Here is a 14,485-nt window from a genome sequence, read left to right on the forward strand (position 1 = left end):
GCATTGCAATGTTGAGGCTGAACACCTGGCAGTAGAGCATTTCAGTGTTGAGCCTGAAGAACCTGCATTGGAGCATTGCAGTGTTGCAGAAGAACACCCGGCAGTTGAGTATTGCAGCGCTGAGCCTGAAGAACCTGCATTGGAGAATTGCAGTGATGATGATGAACACCCAGCAGTGGAGAATGTCAGTGTTGAGCCTGAAGAACCTGCTTTGGAGAATGTGAGTGTTGAGGTTGAACACCCAGCAGTGGAGCATTTCAGTGTTGAGCCTGAAAAACTTGCATTGGAGAATGTCACTATTGAGGAAGAAGACTCGGCAGTGGAGCAATGCAGTGATGAGCCAGAAGAACCTGCTTTGGAGAATGTCAGTGTGGAGGCTGAAGAGCCAGCATTGGAGCATTGCAGTGTTGAGGCTGAACACCCGGCAGTGGAGCATTTCAGTGCTGAGCCTGAAGAACCTGCATTGGAGAATTGCATTGTTGAGGATGAAGACCCGGCAGTGGAGAATTGCAGTGTTGAGACTGAACACCCAGTAGTGGAGCACTTCAGTGTTGAGTCTGAAGAACTTGCATTGGAGAATGTCAATGTTGAGGCTGAAGACCCTGCATTGGAGAATTGCAGTGTTTAGGATGAAGACCTGGCAGTGGAGCAATGCAGTGTTGAGCCAGAAGAACCTGCATTAAGGATTGCCAGTGTTGAGGCTGAAGACCTAGCACTAGAGCATTGCAGTGTTGAGGCTGAACACCTGGCAGTGGAGCATTTCAGTGTTGAGCCTGAAAATCCTGCATTGGAGAATTGCAGTGTTGAGTATGAAGACCCAGCAGTGGAGAATGTCAGTGTTGAGGCTGAAAAACCTGCAGTGGAGAATTTCAGTTTTGAGGCTGAAGAAACTGCAGTGGAGAATTGCAGTGTTGAGGATGAAGACTTGGCAGTGGAGAATTGCAGTGTTGAGGCTGAACACTCAGTAGTGGAGCATTTCACTGTGGAGCCTGAAGAACTTGCATTGGAGAATGTCAATGTTGAGGCTAAAGACACGGCAGTAGAGAATTGCATTGTTGAAGCTGACCGACCCCTACAGTTCCCATTTTTCATACTATTTTCCTATGCAGTGAATGCAAGGCCTGCCCCAAATTTGGACGAACACCAATACCCCTTGGAAGAGACATGGAGGAGGGCCTCCTAAAAATCTATTCCCATTTCAAAGGAGCAGGTTTCCTGTTCTTGTAATGCCCATACAGTAAGTGTATTGGGTGACAAACATTTCCCCCTGAGGGGTATGCATTAACATAAAGTCTAAATAAAATTGTTGGTTGTGAGCATTATACACACCCTTTAAAACAATAATGTTAATGTTGCATAATGGACCACGCTCACCCTGGTGGTTGATGATGAGGATGAGGAGAAGGAGTGGGTCAACAGCAAATAGGCCAAATAAGCAAGTGTATACCCATGTGTGGGCGTGAAGAGATGCATGGAAATAGACATCCGAAAAAAGACACTGAATGTGAGTTTATGTTACCCTGCTATCATTCGATGGTGTACAAAAGTCTGGCCCAATCCAGCCCTTATTCATTTTTATAAGAGTAAGCCTGTCAGCATTTTCAGTTGACATGCGGATGCGCTTATCAGTTATAATTTCACCAGCGGCACTAAATACATGCTCTGACAAAATGCTAGCGGCAGGGCAGGCCAGGACCTCTAAGGCGTAGAGAACCAGTTCATGCCACGTGTCCAGCTTGGATACCCAATAATTATAAGGCACAGAGGAATCATGGAAGACATTGGTATGGTCAGGAAGGTACTCCCTCAGCAGCTTCCAAAACTTTGCAAGAGCACCCCAAACCTCAGGGCCAGTGCGATGGGAGAGTCTGAGAAAAGTCTCCCAGAACTTTGCCAGTATTCCCCCTGTCTCTGCTGGATTGGAGTTGTGTCACTCTCGCCTGTACTCCTTGGTTTTCCAACAAACTGTGACTTCTGCACCCACTGTTTACAGTTGGGATTTTTTTTTAATAATTTCACAACAAAGGCCCTCTGGTACTACACCATTTTAGTACACCTGTGTGCCTCTGGAATAAGAGATAGAAAGTACTCCTTGTAGCGTGCGTCTAGAAGTGTTACAAACCAGTAATGACTGTCACCCAAAATTTTGAGAATGCGAGGGTCACGGGAAAGGCAGCGTAACAAACTCAGCCATGCATGCCAGACTGTTAACAGGCAAGACTTCCGTGTCCTCACCAAGAGGATGACTGACCATGCTCTCCTCCTCCTCCCTGTCCTCATGCCATTCATGCTGAACAGACGGTATGACAGTTGTGCTTGTAATACCGTCTAAAGCGCATGAAAGCAGCTCCTGTTCTTCCTCCTCCTCCTCATTATCACCCAATCCACATTGGGATGACATGAGGCTGGGCTGTGTGTAATCACCCTGTATGGTTCCTTGCTCCATCTCATCATGCTCCGCCTGCAATGCATCCTCTTTGTGAGCAGAGAGCATTTCAGAACATAGATAAACGATACGTTGACGCTAATTATGGCATCATCGCCGCTCACCATCTTGTTGGAGTCCTCAAAGTTTTAGAGGATGGTACATACAGTATGTCTGACATCCATGTCCACTCCTGAGGTCTTATGTGTGGAATCTGAACTGAACACTGATGGCCTTGTTGATGTTGGTAGTCAACAAATGCTCTCTCAAATGCCCTGTAGGTAACTATTTTTTTCAGCAAACTGGTGTCAATAATTTGTATAAGATACCCCAACAATATTTTACAGTAGTCCAGAAATGGCAAAATATTCTCTGCTCTTAGTTGTGATCTCTGTAATGGCCAAACCCCTGTTTAAAGTAGCTGGATTTTCATGCTGTAATATGGAAAGGATCTGGCTGTATTCTGCACTGTCAACAATCAAATGGAACAAAAAAATGTGCTCTGGATTGCTTCTGAAGAAAATAATCAGGATTAAGATGAAAAAAAAAATATTCCTGGCCGCTGATACCTGGGGCTATGTATATACAGTAAATATCTGTAATAGGCTGCAGCAGACAGTAATGGAATGGACTCTTGCTGTATGCAATGAAGTATGCCACATTCAATGCCTGCCTAGCCTACCTACCACTTATAATATATACACCGTAATTAGTCCTCAAAAGGACTATTGGTTTAGATGGATTTGTGTATTCAATATGGAATACCCACACTAACTTATATACCACCAAATCTGTCCATATCTCTGCAGCAACTCTCCCTACACTGCCTAAGTCCAGAGCTGACTGTGATAAGCAGGGCGGCGCAAGGTCTGATATAAACCTGATGACGCTGTGCGGCCAGCCAATCACTGTAATGCCACAACCAACATGGCTGCGGCATTACAGTGTGTGGCAGACAATCCCTGCATGTTGATTGGTACTCTAAAGAGCACCAAACCTGCAGGGCGGGGATCCAAGGCCAACGCCGAGCAATCCCGGAAATGCTCGGCGCTTGCTCAGCATCGCGAACAGTGAGATGCTTGGGCGAGCACCGAGCACTTCCAAGCATGCTCGCTCATCACTAGTCACCATCTTTTAGATTCCCAAATGTGTATGTTTAATACAGCCATCAATGAAGGTAAATTTCCAAAGGAATCCTTATAGGCCACTGTAGTGATTATTCCAAAATCGAATAATGATCCAGAGGTAATCCCATGTTACAGGCCTATATTCCTCTTAAATTCAGACATCAAGATTTACGCTAAAAGAATCTCAGAAAGGATGCTCAAAATTCTGCCCTTTTTAATAAATTCAGACCAAGTTGGATTCACTAAAGGGAGGCAAGCCTCTGACAGCACAAGAAGAGTACTAAATTGAATTTTACATGTAGAAAAGCAAAAAATTCCTTCTATATTACTCTCTCTTGATGCCAAAAAAGTGTTTGACCAAATTACTTGGGATTATATGGTAGCCACTCTAAAAAAATTCGGCATTCATGGACAAATCTTGAAATTTATTATGTCCTTATACTCTTGTCCCTCTGCAAAAGTCCAAGTGAATAATATATTATCTAACTCATTTTCAATCTACAGTACAACAGAATGGAGCAAGGTTGCTCTTTATCCCCACTCTTATTCGACCTAATCTTGGAACCTTTCGCCGAAACCATTAGTACAAATTACTTAATAAAGGGAATGCCATTTAACTTAAGGCATCATAAAATAAGTCTGTTCATAGATGATGCACTAAACTTTACCACTGACCCTACCAATTTATTGAGAATTCTTACTTCTACTATAAGAGTCTTCTCTGCAGTTTCAAACTATAAAATAAATGCTAAAAAATCTAAAATCTAAAACCTTGATAGAAAAAGAATTTCCCTATAACTGTGAAAAACATCATATCCTATATTTAGAAATCATCATTACCAATTCTCTACATTAGTTACTAGTTTAAAATCTGAGTCTACTACAAAAACAAATTTAAAAAAATATTGAGAATTTTGATAAAACAAATACGTCATGGCTTGGTAGCACTGCCTTGTATAAAATGATAATCCTACCAAAACTTCACTATATCTTTAGAACTGTTCCAGTTCAAATTTCAGATATAAGGATTAAGAACTTAAGGAACATGTCAAAATTTATTTGGAATAAAAAAATCACCAAGAGTAGCCAAATCATTACTATATAAAAACAAAAGAAATGGAGGCATTGGTCTCCCAAATCTACAGGCCTACTCCGAGGCTAATATCATAATGCAGAGCAGGAAATGGCTTACAGATAAAGCCAAAACCAGCTGGGCAGAAATGGAAAAGTCTTACACTGGGAATTCTACTTTAGACGCTCTTATTGTTGCGCATTTACTAGACCAATCCCTCCCTCTACCAGAGAATATACTGATAAAATCTGCAATTATGGCCTGAGGAAATTATATAACATTTCTGACAACAACCAAATTAGTTACCCATTAGAAAAACTTTCTCTATTTATATTCCGCCCTGCCCTTCCAGACTTTCCTTTAGATAAATGGAGAAAGAATGATATAACAAATTGTTCGGTCTTATTTACCGGATCTAAAAAAGATTCAATCATACACTTTCTATCCTTGACTCTATCATACCACCTTTCAAAAGAGGAAATATGTAACTTTTTAGAACTAAGGAAATACTGTATATTAGGGATATAGAGAGAGCGTGAGAGATATACAGTTGTGCTCAAAAGTTTACATACAGTACCTCAGCAGAATTTTTGCTTTCTTGGCCTTTTTTCAGAGAATATGAATGATAACACCAAAACGTTTTCTCCACTCATGGTTAGTGGTTGGGTGAAGCCATTTATTGTTAAACTACGATGTTTCTCTTTTCAAAACATAATGACTACCCAAAACATCCAAATGACCCTGATCAAAACTTTATATACCCTATTTCTTAATACCGTGTGTTGCACCCTCTAACATCAATGACAGCTTGAAGTCTTTTGTGGTAGTTGTGGATGAGGTTCCTTATTTTCTCAGATGGTAGAGCTGCCCACTTTTCTTGGCAAAATGCCTCCAGTTCTTGTACATTCCTGGACTGTCTAGAATGAACTGTGCGCTTGAGATCTCTCCAGAGTGGCTCAATCATATTGAGGTCAGGAGACTAAGATGTCCACTCTAGAACCTTAATTTTGCTCTGTTGTAGCCAATGACTGGTCGACTTAGTCTTGGGTTTTGGATCGTGGTCATGTTGAAACGTGCAAGTTTATCCCATGTGCAGCAGTATTTGCTGATAACGGACTGCATTAATTTTTCCTTCAACTTTGACCAAGTTTCCTGTGCCTTTGTAGCACACACATCCCAAAACATCTGCCTCCATGCTTTACAGTAGGAATGGTATTCCTTTCATCATAGGCCTTGTTGACCTCTCTCCAAATGTAATGTTTATGATTGTGGCCAAAAAGTTCAATTTTAGTCTCATCACTCCAAATTACCTTGTTCCAGAAGTTTTGAGGCTTGTCTCTATACTGTCTTGCGTATTGTAGGTGACAAAGTTTGCGGCATTTGAGCAGTGATGGTTTTCTTTTGGCAACTCGACCATGCAGCCCATTGTTTTTCAAGTGCCTCCTTATTGTGCAGCTTGAAACAGCCAGATCTCTAGTTTTCAGAGAGTCCAGTATTTCAGCTGATGTTATTTGTGGGTTTTTCTTTGCATTTCAAAAAAATTTCCTGGCAGTTGTGGATGAAATTTTTGTTGTTCTACTTGACCGTGGTTTTGATTTTACAGAGCCCCTGATTTTCCGTTTGTTAATCACAGTATGAAGCTGCTGACTGGCATGATCATTTCCTTGGATATCTTTGTGTATCCCTTTCCTGTTTGGTACAACTACCTTTTCCTGTAGATCCAGTGACAATTCTTTTGCTTTCCCCATGTCTCACAATCCAGAAATGTCAGTGGCTGGATGAAAGATGCAAGACTCTGTCTGGATCCCAGAAACTCACTCAGCTTTTATGCACACCCACCGATTACAAGCAAACAGGTCACAGGTGAGGATGTTACCTTTAGTAGCCAGTCAAACCCTTTTGTGTCAACTTCTGTGCATGTCATCAGGCCAAAATCACCAGGGTGTGTAAACTTTTAGATAAAATGAATAAACCAGCTCGCCTGCCTTGGCTTAGTGGTGCGCGGAAGCACGAATTCCATGTAGTCTCATGTCCAAAGATCCAATAAAAAAGTTTCAATTCAGCTTCCAAATTTTTATAAAAATTTATTGGACATAAAATCAGAAAGTAGAGGTCAAGCCGCACCAATGCCTTAGCATTGGTGCGGCTTGTCCGCTACTTTCTGTTTTTATGTCCAACAAATTTAAATTTGGAAGCTCAATTGAAACTTTTTTATGTAAACTTTTGTTTAGGGTCATTTGGATGTTTTGGGTTGTCGTTATGATATTATAAGAGAAAACACAGTAGTTTGACAATAAATGGTTTCACCCAACCACTAACCATGAGTGGAGAAGAAGTTTTTGATATTACCATTCATATTCTCTGAAAAAAAAAGCCAAGAAAGCAAAAATTCTGCTGGGGTATGTAAACTTTTGAGCAAAACTGTATCTGCATTTTTATGGTGACATTTTCCCTTTAAAGATATACATATTTGTTATATATTTTAACTTACAATTAGTATATAGAGGCTGCCTGAATGGCCTTCCTTTGGCAAACACAATTTCTTCAATAATTTGTTGAAAACCAGTTATAAAGAACATTGTTGTTGTTAAGAAGTTCTCTGCATGTCTATGTTCTCTCACTGTAACATTCATTGTGCTATGGTTTAATGGAAGACACGCACTGTGGATGAGAAAAGCAGCAATTATACTACTGTGATGTGACATAACTTTGTTAATCTTATTTCAGGCTGCTTCCTGCATTACGCCCCAAAATTAAAGGACTTGTCCACTACCTGGACAACCTCTTCTCATTCCTCATGTTTGGGTCATATAAAATAAATTCATATCACGTGAGCCCTATATGCAACCAATGCTGATGTCACTATTCTCGCTTTTGTACAAACCGAACACCAACTGGAAGTCAAAGAGCAGGGGCAGTGATTACTTGGCACAGGGCTCACATGACGCAACAACCTCATGTGAGTCCAAGGTACATGAGTACTGACACCATTGGAACAGCATCGGCGCTGGAGGTGAGTATAGGTGTTTTTATCTTAACAGGATCAAACATGAGGAATGAGATGGGGTGTCCAATTAATGGACAACCCCTTTAATATATACCAGTGGCCATAGTCCAGTATAGGAATTAATATGCATAAAAATCTACAGTACTATTTGAATACAACAGTTCAGCAGCAATTTCCAGTTGACAAATCAGATTTGTCCAAAGTAACATTATTAAGGTCTTTATAATATACACCGGAAGATAGCAAAAGATAGATGTTAGAAATTTTCATTATGATCTATAGTAGTTATATTAGTAGCCAATCCAATAGCACAAGGTTAGTTTCATTATTGTCATAAGCTTTTAACATCATGAAGAGCGGCTATCTATCCAAAGCAATGGGAAAAGTGGCTGCACAGAATCAACAAAAGGGGATCAAGGGTAGAGATGAGTAAACATTTCAAGGTTCAGTTCTATTTGCCAAACAGTTAGATGGTCACCGAACATATTCGATGTACAGTTTGACAAATGTACCAGAACCCCATTAGATTCACTGGAAGGCCACACCAAACTTATACACAATATCTTAAGGGGTGAAAAAAAACTTCCCAAACAGCTAAAAGTGGGGGCACACACCATGGAAAGTGGCATCAATTGACCCACAGTAGAAATTTGCAAGTGGCACAGCAGCAGTCAGCAATGGGCCATGCATGAGGTATTAGGGCCTGGCACAGCATTTACAGCTTGCAATTGTAGTTTCAGTGAGGACCGGGTGGTTAAGGGATCAGTGTAAGCCTTCTTAGCTGGGAGATTTGATATCTCATGCAACACCTTCATTTTTTTTTAAATTCCAGCTACACTCAGGTGGCACAAACAACAGTTTCATACAGTACTATTGATAGAAAAATGCAAGGAAAGTAACACAAGTTGTTGACTGATCAATTAACCCACTGTAAAACTTTTTATAATGGCACAGAAACAGTCAACTTTGAGACATGCATGACATATCAGGGTTTGGCCCAGCATTTACAGCTTGGAATTGAAGTTTTAATGAGGACCTAGTGGTTAAGCTAGAGGTGTAAGCTTTATTTGCTGGGAGTCCAGATACCTCATGCATCTGCTTAATTTTTTTAGCTTCCCAGCCACATTCAGGTGACACAAACATCAATTTCATAGACTACTATTGGTAGAAAAATATAAGGATAGTAACCCAGGTAGTTAACTGATTAATTGACCAGTAGTAGAACATTTTATAATAGCATAGTAGCAGTCAGCAATAGGCCATGCATGATGCATCAGGGCCTAGATGAGCATTTAGAGTGAGGAATTGAAGTTTCAATTAAGACATGCTGGCTAAGGGAGAGGAATAAGACTTCTTTGCTGGGAGCCCTGATACCTGATGCAATTGCTCAATTTTTTTTCCCAGCCTAACTCAGGTGGCACAAATATCAGTTTGGTAGAGCACTAATGTTAGAAAAATGTAAGGATATTAACACTGGTAGTTGACTAAAATTGCATGCAGGCCGGCCAGTCTAGGAGCCATACTGCAACAGGCACCACACATGAAGGAGACCCAACTTGGAATGTAAATATTTCCCCAAATTATGAACAGATAACAGGAAACATGACATTCATTTACCTACAGTAGGAATTTGATAATGGCACAGCAAAAGTCTGAAATGTGCCATAAATGAGGTATCAGGGTCTGGGACAGCTTTGAATTGAAGTTTAACCTATGATGTGGTGGCTTAGGGAGCTTTGTAAGCCTTCTTTGCTGGGAGCCCTGATCTTTTATGCAACACCTTTTTTTTCAGCCACAGTCAGATGGCACAAACATCAGTTTCCAACAGTACTATTGGTGCAAAAATGTAAGGAAAGTAACACAGGCAGTTGACTGAAAGTGAGTGCACACCTGCCTGTCTGAGAGCCCCACTTACACAGGCAACCGACCAGATGGAGACCCAACTTGTAGTCTCCACCTTTCAAAAAATTATTATCTCACACCACTAAAGTGGCATCAATTTCCACAGAGTAGAAACAGTAGAATATGTCTCTGACTCACCTTCTACTAAAAGGCAACCCACCAGATAGAGACCCAACTTGGAGTCTCCACATATAGAAAAAAAAAATTGTTCACACACCACTAAAGTGGCATCAATTTCCACGGAGTAGAAACAATTTAATAGGCCTCTGACACACCTTCTACCACAGGCAAACCACCAGACGGAGACCCCCAACTTCAAGTCTCCACATTTCAAAAAATTATTATCACACACCACTAAAGTGGCATAAATTTCTTCAGAGTAACATAGTACCAATGTTGAGCAGTCCGATACTGCAAATATCGGGTATCGGCCGATATTCGCTGTATCGGAATTCCGATACCGAGCACCGATATTTTTACAATATCGGATACCAGAATCGGAAGTTCCCATAATGCAACGAGCCAGTGTTGTGGCTGTGATTGGCTGCTGAAATGATGTCATCATGATGCGCGATCTGTGCGCATCATGATGCGCGGTCTGTGTGAGCCTGCAGGGGGTCTGTGCGGGCCTGCCGGGGGTCTGTGCGGGCCTGCTGGGGCCTGTACGGGCCTCTCGGGGGTCTATGCGGGCCTCTCGGGGGTCTGTGCGGGCCTGCCGGGGGTCTGTGCGGGCCTGCCGGGGCCTGTACGGGCCTCTCGGGGGTCTATGCGGGCCTGCCGGGGGTTGTGTGTGTGTGCAGGCATCGTCCGATGGGACTACAAGTCTCATCGGGCGATGCCTGCTACAATGACAGTGATTGACACATTAGCCAATGATGGGACAGTAGTAGTTCCATCATCCGGCTAATGTGTTGAATGTAAAAAAAAAAAAACACACATACTACATACATGCAACATACATACTACATACATGCTACATTCATACAACATACATACATACTATATACATACTTCATATATACTACATTCATACAACATACATACTATATACATACAACATACATACATACTATATACATACTTCATATATACTACATTCATACAACATACATACATAATACTACATACTACATACATACTACATTCATACAACATACATGCATACTACTTATATACTACATTCATACAACATACATACATACTACATACTACATACATACTAATATATACTGCATTCATACAACATACATACTACATACATACTACATATATACTACATTCATACAACATACATACATACATACATACTACATACTACATACATACTAATATATACTGCATTCATACAACATACATACTACATACATACTACATTCATACAACATACATACTACATACTACATACATACTACATATATACTACATTCATACAACATACATACATACTACATACATACTACATATATACTACATTCATACAACATACATACTACATACATACTACATATATACTACATTAATACAACATACATACATACATACTACATACATACTACATTCATACAACATACATAAAACATGCTACATACATACAACATACATACATACTACATACAATACATTCATACAATACATACATATAGACATACAGTTCATATAACATAGAGTACATACTCAGCATCACTTGTCACTTTGATCCCCGAAGCCAGTGTCATCTTTAAAAAATATTAAAATAACAAACAACCGATATACTCCCTGATCCGCAGAAATCCACGAGTGTCCCACGACGATCTCCCGTGGAGAACAGCAGCATCAGCTGATGCCACCGCTCTCTAGGGACCCCAGGAATACAATGATGGGAGGCAGGTATCCTTCCGCACTGTATTCCTCCGCCACTGTAAAAAAATAGTCCCTAGTCTCACTTTATGGCAAAAGCTGTGTGGGAACTTTGTATGTAGTATGTATGAAGTATGTATGTAGTATGTATGTAGCATGAATGTAGTATATATGTAGTATGTATGTATGTATGTTGTATGAAAGTAGTATGTATGTATGTTGTATGAATGTAGTATGTATGTATGTTGTATAAATGTAGTATATATGTAGTATGTATGTAGTATGTATGTATGTTGCATGAATGTAGTATATATGTAGTATGTATGTATGTAGTATGAATGTAGTATATATGTAGTATGTACAGTCATGGCTAAAAGTATTCACACCCCTGCAATTCTGTCAGATAATATTCAGTTTCTTCCTGAAAATGATTGCAAACACAAATTCTTTGGTATTACTTTCTTCATTTAATTTGTCTTAAATGAAAAAACACAAAAGAGAATGAAGCAAAAAGCAAAATATTGATCATTTCACACAAAACTTCAAAAATGGGCCGGACAAAAGTATTGGCACCCTCAGCCTAATACTTGGTTGCACAAGCTTTAGCCAAAATAACTGTGACCAACTGCTTCCGGTAACCATCAATGAGTTTCTTACAATGCTCTGCTGGAATTTTAGACCATTCTTCTTTGGCAAACTACTCCAGGTCCATGATATTTGAAGGGTGCCTTCTCCAAACTGCCATTTTTAGATCTCTCCACAGGTGTTCTATGGGATTCAGGTCTGGACTCATTGCTGACCACCTTAGAAGTCTCCAGTGCTTTCTCTCAAACCATTTTCTAGTGCTTTTTGAAGTGTGTTTTGGGTTATTGTCCTGCTGGAAGACCCATGCCCTCTGAGTTAGACCCAGCTTTCTTGCACTGGGCCCTATATTTTGCTGCAAAATTTGTTGGTAGTCTTCTGACTTCATAATGCCAAGCACACGGTCAAGCAGTCCAGTGCCAGAGGCAGCAAAGCAACCCCAAAACATCAGGGAACCTCCGCCATGTTTGACTGTAGGGACTGTGTACTTTTCTTTGAATGCCTCTTTTTTCTCCTGTAAACTCTATGTTGATGCTTTTGCCGTAAAAGCTCTACTTTTGTCTCATCTGACCAGAGAACATTCTTCCAAAATGTTTTAGGCTTTTTCAGGTAAGTTTTGGCAAACTCCAGCCTGGCTTTTTTATGTCTCGGGGTAAGAAGTGGAGTCTTCCTGGGTCTCCTACCATACAGTCCCTTTTCATTCAGATGCCGACGGATAGTACGGGTTGACACCGTTGTACCCTTGGACTGCAGGGCAGCTTGAACTTGTTTGGATGTTAGTGGAGGTTCTTTATCCAACATCCGCACAATCTTGCATTGAAATCTCTTGTCAATTTTTCTTTTCCGGCCACATCTAGAGAGGTTAGCCACAGTGCCATGGGCTTTAAACTTCTTGATGACACTGCGCACGGTAGACACAGGAACATTCAGGTCTTTGGAGATGGACTTGTAGCCTTGATATTGCTCATGCTTCCTCACAATTTGGTTTCTCAAGTCCTCAGACAGTTCTTTGGTCTTCTTTCTTTTCTCCATGCTCAATGTGGTACACACAAGGACACAGGACAGAGGTTGAGTCAACTTTAATCCATGTCAACTGGCTGCAAGTGTGATTTAGTTATTGCCAACACCTGTTAGGTGCCACAGGTAAGTTATAGGTGCTGTTAATTACACAAATTAGAGAAGCATCACATGATTTTTTGAACAGTGCCAATACTTTTGTCCACCCTCTTTGTTATGTTTGGTGTGGAATTATATCCAATTTGGCTTTAGGACAATTCTTTTTGTGTTTTTTCATTTAAGACAAATTAAATGAAGATAATAATACCAAAGAATTTGTGTTTGCAGTCATTTTCAGGAAGAAACTGAGTATTATCTGACAGAATTGCAGGGGTGTCAATACTTTTGGCCATGACTGTATGTAGTATGTATGTTGCATGAATGTAGTATATATGTAGTATGTATGTAGTATGTATGTTGTATGAATGTAGTATATATGTAGTATGTATGTTGTATGAATGTAGTATATATGTAGTATGTATATAGTATGTATGTATGTATGTTGTATGAATGTAGTATATATGTAGTATGTATGTATTTTGTATGAATGTAGTATATATGTAGTATGTATGTATGTTGCATGAATGTAGTATATATGTAGTATGTATGTAGTATGTTGTATGAAGGTAGTATATATGTAGTATGTATGTTGTATGAATGTAGTATATATGTAGTATGTATGTAGCATGTAGTATGTATGTATGTTGTATGAATGTAGTATGTATGTAGAATGTATGTAGTATGTATGTAGTATGTATGTTTTTTTTCATTCAACACATTAGCCGGATGATGGGACTACTACTGTCCCATCATTGGCTAATGTTTCAATCACTGTCATTGTAGCAGGCATCGCGTGATGGGACTTGTAGGCCCGGACAGACCCCCGAGAGACCCGTACAGACTCCGCCCACGCACCGCCCACACTCTTCCCCCCTCCTGAACTGGATGTGCAAGGAAAGAAAGGGTTTTTTTTAATTCCAATTTTTCTGTCCCATAGACTTGCATGGGACTTCCGGTATCGGAATCGGCGATACCCGATACTTTTTGGGTATCGGTCCGATCCAATCCGATCCGATATTTCTCACTATCGGATGGTATCGCTCAACACTAATAGTAACATAGTTATTAAGGATGAAGGAAGACTTTAAGTCAATCTAGTTCAACCCATATCCTATCCTAACTTGCCCTAACATGTTGATCCAGAGGAAGGCAAAAAAAAAACCCATGTGGCAAACAGTAAGCTTCACATTGGGGAAAAAAATTCCTTCCCGACTCCACATACAGCAATCAGACTAGCTCCCTGGATCAACGCAATATTAAGGAAACTAGTGTATATACCCTGTAATATTATACTTTTCAAAAAAGGCATCCAGTCCCTTCTTAAATTTTGGTAAGGAATCACTCATTACAACATCATATGGCAGAGAGTTCCATAGTCTCACTGCTCTTACAGTAAAGAATCCGCATCTGTGAGTATG

At 40.2% G+C, this 14,485-nt stretch overlaps 1 protein-coding gene across 1 annotated transcript in view; it reads right to left on the reverse strand.

Annotated features, from left to right (window-relative positions):
- The window catches only part of LOC141092472 (probable cation-transporting ATPase 13A5), a 318,264-nt gene that overhangs the window by 14,948 nt on the left and 288,831 nt on the right, over positions 1-14,485 (reverse strand). Inside the window, exon 27 of the mRNA XM_073578636.1 lies at positions 7,116-7,285. Within this exon, the coding sequence (XP_073434737.1) occupies positions 7,116-7,285 (170 nt within the window). The remainder of the gene's footprint in view (positions 1-7,115; positions 7,286-14,485) is intronic.

Source organism: Dendrobates tinctorius, unplaced genomic scaffold (assembly GCF_039654945.1).
Source record: "Dendrobates tinctorius isolate UK_male_01 unplaced genomic scaffold, ASM3965494v1 ptg000060l, whole genome shotgun sequence".
NCBI classification, from domain to species: domain Eukaryota; kingdom Metazoa; phylum Chordata; class Amphibia; order Anura; family Dendrobatidae; genus Dendrobates; species Dendrobates tinctorius.